General features: G+C 43.7%; 1 protein-coding gene and 1 non-coding gene across 7 annotated transcripts in view; both read right to left on the bottom strand.

Moving 5' to 3' along the window:
• dazap1 (DAZ associated protein 1) overlaps positions 1-15,910 on the bottom strand; it is a 63,335-nt gene that overhangs the window by 8,171 nt on the left and 39,254 nt on the right. For 2 of the 6 annotated variants that reach the window (XM_078198222.1, XM_078198224.1), the window contains 4 exons: positions 13,051-13,080; positions 12,795-12,944; positions 11,308-11,481; positions 8,912-9,608 (listed from right to left, as the gene is read on the bottom strand). In XM_078198222.1, the coding sequence (XP_078054348.1) occupies positions 9,427-9,608; positions 11,308-11,481; positions 12,795-12,944; positions 13,051-13,080 (536 nt within the window). In that variant the 3' untranslated portion in view covers positions 8,912-9,426. Of the gene's footprint in view, positions 1-8,911; positions 9,609-9,875; positions 9,969-11,307; positions 11,482-12,794; positions 12,945-13,050; positions 13,081-15,910 lie in introns of those variants that run through there. The other 4 variants (XM_078198226.1, XM_078198223.1, XM_078198225.1 and 1 more) reach the window with 4 other exon arrangements.
• Positions 13,272-13,407, bottom strand: LOC144479815 (small nucleolar RNA SNORA13). Its single transcript, XR_013495575.1, has one exon. It is a non-coding gene; the product is annotated as a small nucleolar RNA SNORA13 (small nucleolar RNA).

Raw genomic sequence — 15,910 nt, 5'->3', positions numbered from 1 at the left:
ACAGGAGCATAAGGGAATCTCACTCTAGTTTATAATCAGTGAACCCATCAGGGGCTGGATTCCCACCTTAAACCCAACTCCACCATTTCAAAGGCAGCTCTGGGTCGGATATTTAAAGTCACCGCGGGCACCGACTCTGAAGCTCCCCGCCCCGCCACCCTCACAAATATAAAGGCACCCGGGTCCATGCTTAAAGATGAGCCTTTCCCAAACTTGAAGGAGGAAGCGCCGCTGCCGCAAAGGGACACATTGATCCGCCTGAGCCTGAGGCCCACCCAAACCTGCAGCCGCCTCCACTGATATAAAAGTGAACTCTAAAAGAGAAATAACGGGTGGATATTGCAGCTTAGAGTCCGCTCTACAATCTCAGTGTGGACCCGACAGCCCTGGTGTGAATGTGAGAGCAGATGGACAGGGATTGTGTTGGACTCTCTCCGCGCCGCCATCTCCAAACACCCACCATTTTCAGCCGCTCTCGGTGCAAAGGACAGATCGCGTTTCCGCAGCGGTAAATATCGCGGGGTTTGAATAGGGCGGGGCCTGGGGCTGGGAGGGCGGGGCCGATCGGCCAATGCGCGTGCGCATACTCATCTGGCCCACTGCACAGACTCTGGTTCATTAGTAACACAGTAAGAAGTTTAAAGTCTAACAGGTTTATTTGGTAACAAAAGCCACACAAGCTTTCGGAGCCCCAAGCCCCTTCTTCAGGTGAGTGGGAATTCTGTTCACAAACAGGGCATATAAAGACACAAACTCAATTTACATGAATAATGGTTGGAATGCAAATACTTACAGCTAATCAAGTCTTTAAGATACAAACAATGTGAGTGGAGAGAGCATCAAGACAGGCTAAACAGATGTCTATTGTCTCCAGACAGGACAGCCAGTGAAACTCTGCAGGTCCAGGCAGGCTGTGGGGATTACAAATAGTGTGACATGAACCCAATATCCCGGTTGAGGCCGTCCTCATGTGTGCGGAACTTGGCTATCAGCTTCTACTCAGCGACTCTGCGCCATCGTGTGTCGTGAAGGCCGCCTTGGAGAACGCTTACCCGAATATCAGAGGCCAAATGCCCGTAAGCGTTCTCCAAGGATTTTAACTTCCGCAACATAGACTGGGATTCCTTTAGTGCCACCTTTATCCTTCATTTTCACAGGGACATAATTGTCCTTTATTGTTAACAACTGACTTATAAAGAACTCCCAAATATTGGATGTGGATTTACCCTCAAACAGCCGCCCCCAAAGAACAAAGAAAATTACAGCACAAGAACAGGCCATTCGGCCCACCAAGGCTGCACCAACCATGCTGCCTGACTGAACTAAAGCCCCCTACCCTTCCAGCGACCATATCCCTCTATTCCCATCCTATTCGTGTATTTGTCACTTAAAACTCACTGTTGTATCTGCTTCCACTTTCTCCCCCGGCAGCGAGTTCCAGGCACCCACCACCCCCTGTGTAAAACACTTGCCTCGTACATCTCCTTTAAACCTTGCCCCTAGCACCTTAAATCTATGCCCCCGAGTAATTGACTCTTCCACCCTGGGAAAAAGCTTCTGACTATCCACTCTGTCCATGCCCCTCAGAATCTTGTAGACTTCTATCAGATCGCCCCTCAACCTCCGTCGTTCCAGTGAGAACAAACCAAGTTTCTCCAACCTCTCCTCATAGCTAATGTCCTTCGTGCAGGCCACATCCTGGTAAATCTTTTCTGTACCCTCTCCAAAGCCTCCACATCCTTCTGGTAGTGTGGCGACCAGAATTGAACACCATATTCCAAGTGCGGCCTAACTAAGGTTCTATAAAGCTGCAACATGACTTGTCAATTTTTAAACTCAATGCCCCAGTCGATGAAGGTAAGCATGTCGTATGCCTTCTTGACTACCTTCTCCACCTGCGTTGCCACTTTTAGTGACCAGAGTGACCCAGTCTACCTTCCCTAGCTCCTGCCTAATACTGTCATAGTTAGTCTTCCCCCAGTTTAGGACTTTCACACTGGGACTACTTCTTTTCTACAAGTATCTTGAAACTTATAGAATTGTGATCACAGTCCCCAAAATGGTCCCACATTGAGACATCAATCACCTGTCCGGGCTCGTTTCCCAGAACCAGGTCTAAGATAGCCCCTTCCCAAATTGGACTATCTACATATTACCTCAAGAAGCACTCTTGGACACACTGAACAAACTCTGCCCCTGACACTAAAGGAATCCCAGTCTATGTTGCAAAAGTGAAAAAAAAGGAGGCATACATAAATTGCAGGAAATTGAAAATGGATAAGACTCTTTAGGAATACAAAGGTAGCACGAAAGAGCTTAGACAGGGACTTAGGAGGGCAGAAAATGGCCATGAAATGTCCTTGGCAGGCAGGATTAAGGAGAATCCCAAGGCTTTTTATGTGCATACAAGGAGGAAGAGGGCAGTTAAGGAAAGGGTAGGTCCACTCAAGGACAGTGGAGGGAATTTGTGTGTGGAACCAGATGAGGTGGGTGAGATCCTTAATGAGTACTTTGCATCAGTATTCACAAAGGAGAAGGATATGGTGGACGTAGAAAGGAGGATGTTGGCATTCCAGGACATGTTAGGATAAAAAGGGAGGAGGTATTGGATGTTTTGAAAAACATTAAGGTGGTCAAGTCCCAGGGCCAGATAGGGTCTATCCCAGAATACTGAGAGGTGAGGGAGGAAATTGCTGAGGCCTTGGCCAAAATCTTTGTATCCTCTTTACTCAGGGGTGAGGTACCAGAGGATTGGAGAGTAGCTAACAGTGTTCCTCTGTTTAAGAAGGGCAGAAGCGACAATCTGGAAAATTACAGGCCTGTGAGCCTTACACACCAATGGTGGGGAAATTATTGGAGAAGATTCTTAGGGACAGGATGTATCACATCTGGAAGAGAATAGGCTTATTAGTGATAGGCAGCATGATTTTGTGAAGAGGAGGTCGAGACTCACAAACTTGACTGAGTTCTTGGAGGAAGTGACAAGAAAAATTGACCAGGGCAGGGCAATGGATGTTGTATACATGGACTTTGGTAAAGCCTTTGATAAGGTTCCTCATGGCAGGCTGATACAGAAGGTGAAGACATATGGGATCCGAGGTGAGCTGGTAAGATGGATATGAAACTGGCTTGGGCATAGAAAGCAGAGTAGCAGTGGGAGGGTACTTTTCTAACTGGAGGTCTGTGACAAGCGATGTTCCACAAGGATCAGTGCTGGGGCCCCTGTATGTAATATATAATAAATTATTTGGAGAAAAATGTCAGTAGTCTGATTAGTAAATTTGCAGATGATACAAAAATTGGGGTAGTAGTGGATAGTGAGGAGGATTGTCAGAGGATATAAATCGTCTGGAGACCTGGGCTGAAAGATTTCAGATGGAATTTAACCCGGATAAATGTGAGGTGATGCGATTTGAAGGTCTACTGCAGAAGGAAAGTATACAGTAAGTGGTAGAGTCCTTAGAAATATAGCATACAAAGGGATCTAGGCATGCAAATCCACAGTTCCCTGAAGATAGCAACCCAGGTGAACAAGGTGGTCAAGAAGGCCTGTGGCATGCTGGCCTTCATCTGTCATGATGTGGAGATGCCGGCGTTGGACTGGGGTAAACACACTAAGAGTTTTACCAACACCAGGTTAAAGTCCAACAGGTTTATTTGGGCATTTGCTACCAAATAAATCTGTTGGACTTTAACCTGATGTTGTTAAAACTTTTCCTGTCTTCATCGGTCAGGGCATTGAGTGTAGGAATTGGAAGATCATGTTGCAGCTGTATAAGACTTTGGGTAGGCTGCATTTGGAGCATTGTGTACAATTCTGGTCAGCACACTACCAGAAGGATGTTGATGCATTGGAAAGGGTGCAGAAGAGATTTACCAGGATGTTGCCTGGTTTGGAGGATATGGACTATGACGGAAGATTGAACAAATTTAGATTGTTTTCATTGGAGCATTGGAGGAACCTGATAGAGGCTTACAAGATAATGACATGAGCGACACGGTGGCACAGTGGTTAGCACTGCTGCCTCAGCACCAGGGACCCGGGTTCGATTCCCAGCTTGGGCCACTGTCCGTGTGGAGTTTGCACATTTCCCTGTGTCTGCATGGGTTTCCTCACATTCCAGAAATGTGTGGGTTAGGTGGATTGGCTACGTTAAATTGCCCTTTAGTGTAAAGGGGACCAGCTAAGGTAAATGCATGGGATTATAGGATAAGGGCCTGGGTGGGATTGTGGTCAGTGCAGACTTCATGAGCCAATGGCCTCCTCGGATGGTGTTGGCTAGCATAAGGGGACATAGCTTTAAATTGAGGGGTGAGAGATATAGGATAGATGTTAGAGGTAGGTTCTTTACTCAGAGAGTAGTAAGGGCGTGGAATGCCCTGCCTGCAGCAGTGGTGGACTCGTCAACGTTGAGAGCTTTCAAGTGGTTATTGGATAAACATATGGATGATATTGGAATAGTGTAGATTAGAGGGGCTTTAGATTGGTACCACTGGTCGGCGCAACATCGAGGGCCGAAGGGCCTGTACTGCGCTGTAATGTTCTGTACTGTAGGATTCTATGACAGGCTTGGAAAGAGTGGATAGTCAGTCTTTTTCCCAGGGTCGAAGGGTCAATTACTCAGGGACATAGAGTGAGAAGGGGGAAAGTTTAAGAGATTTAAGGGGCAAGTTTTTCAGAGGGTGGTGAATGTCTGGAACGTGCTGCCAAAGGAGGTGGTGGAAGCAGATTCTATAATGTTCAAGTGGCATCTGGATAGATACATGAATAGGCGTAGCGGGAGATGGACCATTTGGAGGCAAGAAAATATTAGATTTGAGAGGCATCTATGTCAGCAGAAGGGCCCGCTCCTGTGCTGTTCTTTGTTCTTTATGTTGGATTCCAACTTCAGTAGCTCTCCTACATCTGCATCAAAGAGGTGGGGGCAATTCAGAATAGGGAGTGAAAGGAAGATGTGTTTGGTGGTGGCATCTTGCTGGAATTGGCAAAAATGGCGGAGGATTATGCTTTGCAGGCAGAGACTGGCGAGGTGAAATGTGAGAACAAGGGGGACTCTATCCTTGTTCTGGGAGGGAGAGTCATGGCGTGGGAGATGGACTACACACTGTTGAGAGCCCTGTCGACAACTGTAGATGGGAATCCATGGTTGAGGAAAAAGGAGCATATATTAGAAGCACCACTTTGGAATGTGACATCATCGGAACAAATCCCACAACTCCTTTACCAGTACATCGATGACTATTTTGGTGCCATTTCATGCTCTCGTCCAGACCTCGAAAAATTCATCAACTTCACTTCCAGTTTCCACCCCGCCATTGCCTTCACCTGGTCCATATCAGACACTTCCCTTCCTTGACCCTTCTGTCTCCATTTCCGGCAAGACTATCTACCAGTGTCCATTACAAGCCTACTAGCTCCCATAGCTATCTGGGCTACAGTTCTTCACACTCTACATCCTTAAGGACTCCATCCCTTTCTCTCAGCTCCTTTGTCTCCGTCACATTTGTTCCGATGATGCCACTTTCCGGAGAGACCAAGCGTAGACTGGGTGATCACTTTGCTGAGCACCTTTGGGCTGTGTGCAATCAGGACCCTAACCTTCCAGTTGCTTGCCAGTTTTAACACACGATCCTGCTCCCATGCCCACACATCTATCGTTGGCCTGCTGCAATGTTTCTGTGAAGCTCAATGCAAACTGCAGGAACAGCATCTCATCTTCCGGCTTGGCACTTGACAGCCTTCCGGTCTCAACATTGAATTCAACAACTTCAGGTGATTTGCTCTACTCCATCTCAACCCTTTTGTTTTCATTCTATTTAATGTTTTTTTTTTACTGTTCTACCTTTTGCCTTTCTTCATTTTTCTTTCTCCCACCCCACCACCACTCTTTCCTACTTTATCCCCCTTCCCTTACCGTTACTCCTCCTTTTCTAAATTTTACCTTTGTCCCATCCCCCAACATCTTCATCTGTCACAGCTTACCCTCTCATTTTAGCTTCTCTGCCATTCACACCCTTTATTCTCTCTGTGGGCAGCCATTAGCAGTCTTTTCCCTTGGTCTCTGTGGCCATGACTCATCTTTCATCCCCTCACCCTGCAGTATAAATATCTCCCACTTTCTATGCCTTTTAGCTTTGACAAAGTGTCATCTGGACTCGAAACGTCAGCTCTTTTCTCTCCTTACAGATGCTGCCAGACCTGCTGAGATTTTCCAGCAATTTCTCTCCAAATGCTGAAATTTCACAGCAGGGTCAATCACCTTGTCAAAATGTTCCCTCGTTTCAACCACTAGGAATAAACATTGTTCCCATGAATCATTGCCACAACTTCAAAGTTGTAATTATAGACGAAATTGCAGTGAATAGGGACTATGAATAGGAGGTTATACGTCCCATAAAAGATCTAGGAGTTTTGTGTCATGCCATTTATTCCTCAAATACCATCTAAAAACAGCTAAGATAAACAACAAGTTTATCATTCTAAAATTGTATGTGCTGCACACAATAACTGAAATGGTATGCTTAATTCAAAACAGCACCTTAAAATAATGATTTGATTGTGAAGCATGTTGGGAAACGTGTCTCATTAGTGCAATGCTGCCCTTTCTTTACTCTGCAGATATGTTTAATTTGATTTTTTTGTGACACTTATCATATGGTACTGAATGTATCAGAAATTCCAGGGATACCACAGGGTAGTGGGTGCCTGGAACTCGTTGCCGGGGGAGGTAGTGGAAGCAAATACGGTAGTGACTTTTAAGGGACGTCTTGACAAAAACATGAATAGGATGGGAATAGAGGGATATGGGCCCCGGAAGGGTAGGGGGTTTTAGTTAAGTCGGGCAGCATAGTCGGTGCAGACTTGGAGGGCCGAAGGGCCTGTTCCTGTGCTGTAATTTTCTTTGTAGTAGTCAGAATTTGGATTATAAGCCAACCCCAGGTAGAGTAGCACACCCAAGGACAGAATGAGTCCATACTACCTACCAACGACTGAGTAAAGGTCAATATAGTAATAGCTACTCTGGGAAAGACCAACATCCATGAAGTTATTCCCAACCTGGAGTTAATGCATTTGCATGACAAACTCCCTGGTTCACAGCAACTTGAGCAAAACTTTCTGAACAAAACTATAAGACCATAAGACCATAAGACATAGGAGCGGAAGTAAGGCCATTCGGCCCATCGAGTCCACTCCACCATTCAATCATGGTTGATTTCAACTCCATTTACCCGCTCTCTCCCCATAGCCCTTAATTCCTCGAGAAATCAAGAATTTATCAATTTCTGTCTTGAAGACGCTCAACGTCTCGGCCTCCACAGCCCTCTGTGGCAATGAATTCCACAGACCCACCACTCTCTGGCTGAAGAAATTTCTCCTCATCTCTGTTCTAAAGTGACTCCCTTTTATTCTAAGGCTGTGCCCCCGCGTCCTAGTCTCCCCTGTTAATGGAAACAACTTCCCTACGTCCATCCTATCTAAGCCGTTCATTATCTTGTAAGTTTCTATCAGATCTCCCCTCAACCTCCTAAACTCCAATGAATATAATCCCACGATCCTCAGACGTTCATCGTATGTCAGGCCTACCATTCCTGGGATCATCCGTGTGAATCTCCGCTGGACCCGCTCCAGTGCCAGTATGTCCTTCCTGAGGTGTGGGGCCCAAAATTGCTCACAGTACTCCAAATGGGGCCTAACCAGTGCTTTATAAAGCCTCAGAAGTACATCCCTGCTTTTGTATTCCAAGCCTCTTGAGATAAATGACAACATTACATTTGCTTTCTTAATTACGGACTCAACCTGCAAGTTTACCTTTAGAGAATCCTGGACTAGGACTCCCAAGTCCCTTTGCACTTTAGCATTATGAATTTTGTCACCGTTTAGAAAATAGTCCATGCCTCTATTCTTTTTTCCAAAGTGTACGACCTCGCACTTGCCCACGTTGAATTTCATCAGCCACTTCTTGGACCACTCTCCTAAACTGTCTAAATCTTTCTGCAGCCTCCCCACCTCCTCAATACTACCTGCCCCTCCACCTATCTTTGTATCATCGGCAAACTTGGCCAGAATGCTCCCAGTCCCGTCATCTAGATCGTTAATATATAAAGAGAACAGCTGTGGCCCCAACACTGAACCCTGCGGGACACCACTTGTCACCGGTTGCCATTCTGAGAAAGAACCTTTTATCCCAACTCTCTGCCTTCTGTCTGACAGCCAATCGTCAATCCATGTTAGTACCTTGCCTCGAATACCATGGGCCCTTATTTTACTCAGCAGTCTCCCGTGAGGCACCTTGTCAAAGGCCTTTTGGAAGTCAAGATAGATAACATCCATTGGCTCTCCTTGGTCTAACCTATTTGTTATCTCTTCAAAGAACTCCAACAGGTTTGTCAGGCACGACCTCCCCTTACTAAATCCATGCTGACTTGTCTTAATCCGACCCTGCACTTCCAAGAATTTAGAAATCTCATCCTTAACAATGGATTCTAGAATTTTGCCAACAACTGAGGTTAGGCTAATTGGCCTATAATTTTCCATCTTTTTTCTTGTTCCCTTCTTGAACAGTGGGGTTACAACAGCGATTTTCCAATCCTCTGGGACTTTCCCTGACTCCAGTGACTTTTGAAAGATCATAACTAACGCCTCCACTATTTCTTCAGCTATCTCCTTTAGAACTCTAGGATGTAGCCCATCTGGGCCCGGAGATTTAAAAGCTGTTTAGGAAAGTTGACAGGAACAAACAAGTTACAGGGTCGGGTGGGCTGTGTTTTCATTCACGTCCTTGTTTGTGCTGAGTTCAGAGGCAGCAACTTAAACATCAAAAAATAAAATGTCTCTACTGAAGTATTTCCAGGTGCATATCATACATAGAATCCTTATTGAAACACGCATACAAATCAGTCAGAGACCAGATAATTTAAACGAAATGTGCTCTCTTTATTTAAACCAGGGGTCATCTGTCTTTATTTTGCAGTTTATTCTACAGCCATTCTCAAGGGAAATCTACATCTTAAATTAAAAAATAAGTCAGATGTAAATAGTACAAAATTTCTCCTAAAAATTGCAACGTCTGTGTTCAAATGTTTCAATTTTAAACATAAAAGTATAGTCGGGTAAAACAAAGGCTCAGAGGAAGGAACAAATCAAAAAAAGAAATCAAGAGTTATATGGTACAGCAGAATATTTCTCCTAAACCTTGCAACACTCGGAGCACAAAGAGGTCATTTGTGCTGTTGGGAAGAGAGGAGAATAAATTCAAAAAAAATGCAGTCCAAAGCCCACAGCGTATCCTTCAAAACTCCTTTTAAATTTTTTTTGTTGTTTTTGTTATTTAATCAAGTGATTGTCACAAAAGAGTCACAAAATTAAGGAATTTCTGGCCAAGTTTACTCCAGAATATACTCCTTTATTTTTTCCCTGCCATGGTTCTAACGCCTGTAAGGATGGAACCCCTGAGCATTGTGGTTCTGACCGCGGGCAAATCCACCTGGTGCGGATGGTGGAGCCCCTGGAGGTGCTGGTGCTGAAGGTCCTCCGTATGAGGGAGCTGGCTGATTTGGATCCGAGAAACCTGGGGCTTGGCCAAAACCACTCATATCTTGCCCATAACCTATTAAACAAATAGAACAGAAAAGTTATGACCGTTCGAGGAAAAATGCAAACTAAAGTCACCATTAACTTTGCAAAAAGCAACTTGTGTGAAAAATCAACTTAATTTTGCAAAATTAGATCATCCTTGTACCAGCACAACAAATGCTCAACTGAATTAGCACTACGCTCCCATTTTTAAAAAAAACCAAGTGTGCAAGGACTACATCCTACTTAAGCTACTCATCTTTGTTGAAGCAAGGCAGTTCAAAGTCTATGCAACACCTACCTGCTGCACTATATCCCTGCTCAGCCTGACCGTAAGTCTGAGAAGGACGCGTGGGTCCGTAGCCTGAAGGATCCTGAGGATAGTTACCCATGCCTATTAGGGAGATGAGGAAACCAGGATGACTACCCCAGTAAGCCTGAGCCTGCTTCAATCCACGGCATAGATGCATCAGGTCACCAGTGGTATATGGATGCACAGAAATGCCAGTGAAATAGAAATACATTTAAGCAGATGTTTGGTCAATTTGTTATTCTATATAGGTAAATTGTGGCAACAAACTATCAATATATAAAGTTAAAACAAACTGTGTCTAAGTTAGCAATAGGGATTGCGCCCCATGGACAAGTACCTTTAGTGAATATAGTACAGCCTGTAGAAAAGGTACGAAGCTGCACAGTGCATTTGGGAATAAGGAGATACACATGCACCCCATAACAGTGATTAAATGAGCAGAGATTATTTTAGTGAATTACATGCTTTGATTCAGCTATTTCCAAATGAGTAAAAAATAATATCTGAATGCATCGCCAGAGAAAGCAAATTTATAGCATCTTTCTTCAAGGGCTCAGTTACTTTATTAGTTTTAAAATTCAAGCTTTTGAAACTCAACATTACTACCAGAAATAATCAGAAGTTGACAACTGAATATCATCATTTGTAATTGCCGATTTAACATGGAGTCTTTTCATAGATTGAAGCCCTTGATAAACCACCATTTTGTTTTTAAAATGGCCGACAACATGGAGTCTTTTTATAAGCCCTTGATAAACCACCATTTTGTTTTTAAAATGGCCTAAGTTTCAATTTATTCAGATCCTGGGAGCCTTGCAGCAATTTTCCACCTCAAAATGAAATCTGGCTGAAGCAGTCACTCTGCTCACTCAAGAGACTGGAAGTCAGATTTTACATCTGGAACAAAAAAGCATAAGAGCTGCATTTAGGCAGGTAAAAGAGGAAGCAGATGGACCCAGGTTAAGATTCAGATCAAGAACAGTAGAGAGACCAACAGCTGGGTTAGAAACTCTGACATTCAAAGTTACAAGAGGATGGTAAATGGAGGAAGGCAAGTTGAAGAAATCAGGAGACATGGCACTGAAAGCTAAAACACTGCATTGATGCTTTTTAAAAAAAAGTGAACAATGAATGTACTTATGTTTTTGTTTGCTACTAATTTGCACTTTGTAGGCTATGTCTCCTGCTCTGTTCCTAGCAGTAGAGTTTACATCCATGAACAGTTATAAAATGCTAGATAAGGATGATCTAATTCAACCCACCATTCTTTACCTCCTTGTCTTCTGGTATTCACGTACACCTGCTGGAAATACAAGCAGGTCGAGGGGCCTCTGACTTCGAGAAGTCACATTTGCTGCAGGGGGTTGTGTTCTTTTCTAATCCTACAGCACCTCAAAATTCTACACTACTTGTTACCTACCATACTGGTTGTACCCAGGGAATTCGGGCTGTCCAGCAGGTGGCTTGCTCATGTCCTGAGGTGTCTGTGTTGCTGGTGGGTAGCCCATCTGTCCTGCTCCTGGTGTGGCAGGGGGTGCTGGTATTCCAGGTGGGCCAAACTGGTCAGCTGGAGGTGCGCCAAATCCTCCATAGCCTGAATAGCAACAAGAATGAGCTCAGGTCAGACAGGTGACAGATGTTTTTTTTTAATATAGGGGTGGGTGGGTGATCACATCGTTTAAATCCTTGTCACAATGGGACAATAACATTAACGATAATGAAAAACTAAAAACACTAGGCATGGCCAGGAACAAAAACCTTTTGGGCATCTGCCATACTGAGGTGTACAAACGTGTGTGTTATAATGAATGCATGGATTCCACTGTGCTACACTGGACCCAGCTGTTTTACTCTGAAATGGTTGCAAGTTGACTAGCAGGAACGTAGTCAGCCACAAACAAATTCAGCACTGCGCTGTTCATTCTGTTCTCTCTGCTTTAAAAAAGATGTCATGTTTAGAGCCACAAGGGATCAGGATAGCGGTTACAGACTTCAATTAACAAAAACGAACTGCAACATTCACGTGGTCAAATAAAATAGGCCATCAGTTCAAAGAAATCAGGGACAAATATAGTTCATGCTCAGCATAGAACAGCTTAGCTGGTATACTGTAACAACAAAGAGCAACCCAGCCTGGTTCTCAATGGACCCTTTTAAAAGTCAGCAAGAGCAACAATGCAGAAACTACGCAAGACATTTTGAAAGAAGGTACTTAATTTTTCAGAGGAGGTTTTTTTTAAAAAAATTGACATTTTGAAGACACGAAAGCAAGGCTTCTACAGGCTGCACTGTTAGGGCACAAAATGCCATGACTAAAAAGCAAATAAATAATAAATTCAGAGCTGTCAAACAATTTCAGATCTAACGGTTATGTTGAATAAAAATGTTATAATACCTACCTGAAAACCTCAATAGTTTACACCGCAGATGAAAAAGGAAGTTGGCAGAGTGGTCATCGTGTTCTAATTAGTTATTTTGAACCTGGTATTACTTAGCTAATGTAAAAGAATTTCCCTCTCCGCATTATACAAAACACTTCACAGACTCACTGTCAGATTGCTTTATCATGGTTAAAAACTGATTGCTTCATTGCTGTGTCAACACATTATCTTTCATACTAAAAACATCAGGAGATATTGCACACCATTAAGCCACCGTACTACCAAACACACATCCCACTTTAGATTATGAAAATTAAACACGTACAGATACACGAATTTCATTACAACAGTATCTAAATTTGCTAAGTTTATATTATCCAAATTTCATTAAAAACACTGCTTTGACCACACACCCCAATGTTTCTGCTCTGTTTGCAATGTCACAGGCAACCTTTTCCCTCCATACCCAACTAAAAATCCTACAACACAAAACATACTTATTTTTCCATGTACTGTGGAAACATACCATATTGCGGAGGTGCACCAAAACCTTGTCCAAATCCCTGAGGTGGCGCAAATCCTCCTGGAGGCGGCTGTGGAACTACATAGGGATTAAAGTGGGGAGGCTGCGGAGGGGCACCCCTCCCTCCTGGAGGAGGGGGAGGGCCATACCCACCTGAAACAAAAAAGACAAAAATGTGAACAGGTATTTGTTTTTCCCTTAAGTATGACACCATACGTGTTTAATTTTATTCATATTAGCTTTAAAAATTAAAACTTACCCATTGGTTGACCAGGTGTCACCCACATACCTGAAAAACATACAACAGTTAAACAAAGCCCGTGTTCAGTTACTATAATTATTCCTCAAAGGTCTGAAAGAATATTGTTACAACCGGCACTGAACATGAAGTAATCTACATTCCAGCAAGCGTAATGGTTTGTACACCCAATCAGTTCATAAACACCGTTTAGACAATCCAATCTCCAGATATTCTGAAGTAACTGCGTTTCAGCTGAATCACAATATCCTGAAGTACAACAGCAACAGGATGCATGGAACAGCTTAAGTTAATTTATGCCTTTTTTGACACCTCACTCATCTATATAAAAGAATTAAGTGGGCAACACAAAAGGCAGCACTCTTCCCTTCCCAGAGACAAGAAAAAGCTGTAGAATTAAAGAACCTGATAACTTTGCATTTCTCACTTCTTCATCATTTGATTTGAGACAGGAAGTGCCGCACAATTAAAAATAATTTTACATCCCAACCCCTCCAATGTTGAGGCAGCCTCTTTCAGTTGAAGTTCAACCTCCACACGCAAAAATAAATTCCTTACATCCCTTGGTATAAATGACATCCTGGTGTTCGCCAAGACTCCAAGCATCATTCACGAAGTTCCATTACTTTGGACATACAGGGGCTCCTTGTGGAGAAACCTGCAAATCATTGAGTCCCGAGAACCTAACCAAGGCCAGTGTAACATAGGAACGGGAGTAGGCCATTCAGCCGCTTGAGCCTGCTCCGCCATTCAATATGATCATGGCTGACTGGACACTTCAATGTCTTTTATTCACACTATCCTTTGTTATTTTTCATTAGAAATCTAACAATCACTACCTTAAACACACTCAATGGCTGAGTTTCCACAGACTTCTGAACTAAAGAATTCCAAAGATTCACATCCCTCTGTGTAATATCATCCTTATCTTGGTCCTAAATAGGAATAAGGAACCTTGGTTCTCGAGGGAGATTGTAACACTGATTAAGAGGAAGAGAGAGTTGTATGAAATGTACAGGCAGCAAGGAACACATCAGATGCTCGAGGAGTATAAAAAGTGCAAGAAGCTACTTAAGAGGGAAATCAGGAGGGCTAAAAGAAGACATGAGGTTGCTTTGGCAGACAGAGTGAAGGAAAATCCAAAGAGCTTCTATAGGTATGTTAGGAGCAAAAGGATAGTGAGGGATAAAATTGGTCCTCTTGAAGACCAGAGTGGTACACTGTGTATGGAACCAAAAGAGATGGGGGAGATAATAAATGGTTTTTTTGCATCCGTATTTACTGAGGAAACGGGCATGGAGTCTACGGAAATAGGGCAAACTGGTAGGGAGGCCATGGAACCTTTACAGATTAAAGGGGAGGAGGTGCTCGCGGTCTTGAGGCAAATCAGAGTGGATAAATCCCCAGGACCGGACAGGGTATTCCCACGGACCTTGAGGGAAGCTAGTGTTGAACTTGCAGGGGCTCTGGCAGACATATTTAAAATGTCAGTATTCACGGGGGCGATGCCGGATGATTGGAGGGTGGCTCATGTTGTTCCGTTGTTTAAAAAAGGTTCCAAAAGAAATCCGGGAAATTATCGGCCAGTAAGTTTGACGTCGGTGGTGGGCAAGTTATTGGAAGGTGTGATAAGGGATAGGATCTACAAATATTTGGATAGACAGGGACTTATTAGGGAGAGTCAACATGGATTTGTGCGTGGTAGGTCATGTTTGACCAATCTATTAGAGTTTTTCGAGGAGGTTACCAGGAAAGTGGATGAAGGGAAGGCGGTGGATGTTGTCTACCTGGATTTCAGCAAGGCCTTTGACAAGGTCCCTCATGGGAGGTTAGTTAGGAAGGTTCAGTCGCTAGGTATACATGGGGAGGTAGTAAATTGGATAAGACACTGGCTCAATGGAAGAATGATGTGGAGATGCCGGCGTTGGACTGGGGTAAACACAGTAAGAGGTTTAACAACACCAGGTTAAAGTCCAACAGGTTTATTTGGTAGCAAAAGCCACACAAGCTTTCGGAGCTCTAAGCCCCTTCTTCAGGTGAGTGGGAATTCTGTTCACAAACAGAGCTTATAAAGACACAGACTCAATTTACATGAATAATGGTTGGAATGCGAATACTTACAACTAATCAAGTCTTTAAGAAACAAAACAATGTGAATGGAGAGAATGGAAGAAGCCAGAGAGTGGTTGTGGAGGATTGCTTCTCTGAGTGGAGGCCTGTGACTAGTGGTGTGCCGCAGGGATCGGTGTTGGGTCCATTGTTGTTTGTCATCTATATCAATGATCTGGATGATAATGTGGTCAATTGGATCAGCAAGTTTGCTGATGATACAAAGATTGGAGGTGTAGTGGACAGTGAGGAAGATTTTCAAAGCTTGCAGAGGGATTTGGACCAAATAGAAAAATGGGCTGAAAAATGGCAAATGGAATTTAACGCAGACAAGTGAGAGATATTGCACTTTGGAAGGACAAACCAAAGAAGAACGTACAGGGTAAATGGTAGGACTCTGAAGAGTGCAGTTGAACAGAGGGATCTGGGAATACAGGTACAGAATTCCCTAAAAGTGACGTCACAGGTGGATAGGGTCGTAAAGAGTGCCTTTGGTACATTGGCCTTTCTAAATCGGAGTATCGAGTATAAAAGTTGGAGTGTTATGGTAAGGTTATATAAGGCATTGGTGAGGCCGAATTTGGAGTATTGTGTACAGTTTTCGTCACCTAGTTACAGGAAGGATGTAAATAAGATTGAAAGAGTGCAGAGAAGGTTCACAAGGATGTTGCCGGGACTTGAGAAGCTGAGTTACAGAGAGAGATTGAATAGGTTGGGACTTTATTCCCTGGAGCGTAGAAGATTGAGGGGA

Source organism: Mustelus asterias, chromosome 26, assembly GCF_964213995.1.
Source record: "Mustelus asterias chromosome 26, sMusAst1.hap1.1, whole genome shotgun sequence".
Taxonomy (NCBI): domain Eukaryota; kingdom Metazoa; phylum Chordata; class Chondrichthyes; order Carcharhiniformes; family Triakidae; genus Mustelus; species Mustelus asterias.
Note: the sequence above shows the minus strand (reverse complement) of the source record. Positions and strands in the feature narration are given on the sequence as shown.